Source organism: Camelina sativa, chromosome 7, assembly GCF_000633955.1.
Source record: "Camelina sativa cultivar DH55 chromosome 7, Cs, whole genome shotgun sequence".
Taxonomy (NCBI): domain Eukaryota; kingdom Viridiplantae; phylum Streptophyta; class Magnoliopsida; order Brassicales; family Brassicaceae; genus Camelina; species Camelina sativa.
Genome location: NC_025691.1, coordinates 2418841 through 2421006, shown reverse-complemented (window position 1 = coordinate 2421006; position 2166 = coordinate 2418841). Strand labels below are relative to the sequence as shown.

At 39.9% G+C, this 2166-nt stretch overlaps 2 protein-coding genes across 3 annotated transcripts in view; both read left to right on the top strand.

The window, feature by feature from the left end:
- The window catches only part of LOC104699964 (RHOMBOID-like protein 13), a 7873-nt gene extending 6903 nt beyond the window's left edge, over window positions 1–970 (top strand). The window contains exon 2 of the mRNA XM_010415382.1: window positions 8–970. Within this exon, the coding sequence (XP_010413684.1) occupies window positions 8–496 (489 nt within the window). The 3' untranslated portion in view covers window positions 497–970. The remainder of the gene's footprint in view (window positions 1–7) is intronic.
- Window positions 1007–2166, top strand: part of LOC104699962 (protein STRICTOSIDINE SYNTHASE-LIKE 13) — a 2911-nt gene continuing 1751 nt past the window's right edge. Inside the window, exons 1-3 of one of the 2 annotated variants that reach the window (XM_010415378.2) lie at window positions 1007–1091; window positions 1360–1785; window positions 1880–2016. In XM_010415378.2, coding sequence (XP_010413680.1) covers window positions 1406–1785; window positions 1880–2016 — 517 coding nt within the window. In that variant the 5' untranslated portion in view covers window positions 1007–1091; window positions 1360–1405. Of the gene's footprint in view, window positions 1786–1879; window positions 2165–2166 lie in introns of both variants that reach the window. The other variant, XM_010415379.2, reaches the window with a different exon arrangement.

The following is a 2166-nucleotide window of genomic DNA, read 5'->3' as shown; positions in this document are numbered from 1 at the left end:
TGTTTTGGTTATTGGGATCTATCATTTGTTGATTGCTAGGTTCAAGATTGATTATTTCCGGAGAGTTACAGCTGTTGGGTACTCTTGTGTTGTCTTTGGTTGGATGACCATTCTCTCTGTGAAGCAACCTTCTTCAAAGCTGGATCTTTTTGGTCTTTTGTCTCTTCCCATTAGCTTCGCGCCTTTCGAGTCACTCATTTTCACTTCCATCATCGTACCACAAGCTAGTTTTCTGGGACATTTGTCAGGCATCCTCGTTGGCTACGCCATTTCTTGGGGTCTGATTGGCGGGATGAACAACTACTGGGCTCTTACTATGCTTGGTTGGATCATTGTGGTTTTTGTTTTCAGTTTGAAGAAATCGGGTGCTTATGATATCAGTTTTCTAGAGATCGAATCGCTTAGTGATGCTTCTTTACCTTCAGTGCGGTTTATTGGAAACGGCCGGACCTTGCAAGCCAGTGCAGTCCCTCTTAGTGGAGTGGAAGTTGTCTGAATTCAGTTTATGTTCAATATTGAATGTGGGAACAAAGTTCTTGTCATCGAGGTAGTAGGATGAAGACCGAGAGTTGGTAACCAAGCTTCTGCAGTTGCAACCCGAATGACCGATATTTAACAGATACTTAAGGCTTGCTTGAACTGTTTGTGGAAAATCCTTCCTGGTTAATGTGGTGATTGGAGAAGGATTACACGTCTAATCAAGCTAGTGGTGTCATAGGCATCATTACAGATGAATATGACAGTCAATTATTTTGTCATGTGATTGATGTATAGTTGCGTAAGGGTCCTGTGTTTACCTAAAGATTCCATCCACTAGACATGTTTCCTCATTTGTGACCTTCACATTTATTTCAATATGAAAGCATGCCACCAAACAGTCTTGTATTACTCGTTTTTCTTTGATATATTGTAGGGCTAATTGGTGAAATTAGCACAATGTGACATTGTATCTGTTTTATCATCTACACTCTTTCAATTTCACAAAGTAATTAGATGAATTTTTCTGCAGGTCTCTTGGACTAGAGCAATGTCTTATTTTGTAACTAATATCCATCTTCTGTCATTTCCTTGTTTAATATTCCAACAAGAAGGTAAGAGAAGGGTAGAACAATCACCGATTCACAGTTTCAAATTTTTAGCTATGAGAAGTTGTAGGTTGGATGATTATTTCGAAGCTCTATCTCAAAAATAGAGTCATGTCAATTGTATTTGGTATCAGAGTGAGCTGACTTAGATAAACTTTTGACCAGTTCTTTGTCCCCATTATACCTACTTTCAACCCAAATTCTATTCACAGAGTTTGCATTTGTCCACAACTATAATGTTCTACGTTGCTTATATAATCTGTACATTGATCAGGGGAATCTGATCTTACTTTCTGGTCCACCCTCTGAGCACTTTAAAAATGGAGAAGAAAGGCCAGAATGGTGGTACATATGACTCATTGTTGACTCATCATCCGATTCTCTGTATCATTGCTTTATCTGTAATTTTTATAGCGATCGACCCCTTTCACATAAGTCCAATTGGGGGTCGTGAGTTCAAACCTGTGAAGCACGAGGTTGCTCCATACAAGCAAGTCATGGAAAGATGGCCAAGAGACAACCTTAGTCGACTGGGTAATCATGGGAAACTGGAGTTTGTGGACCAAGTCTTTGGTCCAGAGTCATTAGAGTTTGATAGTTTAGGTCGTGGTCCATACACAGGGTTGGCTGATGGAAGAGTGGTTAGATGGATGGGTGAAGCAATTGGATGGGAGACATTTTCCGTGGTAACATCAAAATGGTAAAAGATTATATATATACTCATCACTGCTTTTTGTGTGGAGAGAGTTTTGTTTCAGGTTTTCTTATTGATGGTTTGTGTTCATGAGAATTAGGTCAGAGAAAGCTTGTGTGAGAGGTGTGGATTCAACAACAAATAAGCAATGGAAACACGAGAAGCTGTGTGGGAGACCTCTTGGTCTGAGATTTGATAAAGAGACAGGAAATTTGTATATTGCAGACGCTTACTATGGTCTTCTTATGGTTGGTCCTGAAGGAGGGATCGCTACACCTTTAGCTACTCATGTGGAAGGAAAGCCTATACTATTTGCTAATGACCTTGACGTCCATAGAAATGGCTCTATCTTCTTCACTGACACCAGCAAAAGATATGACAGAGCGT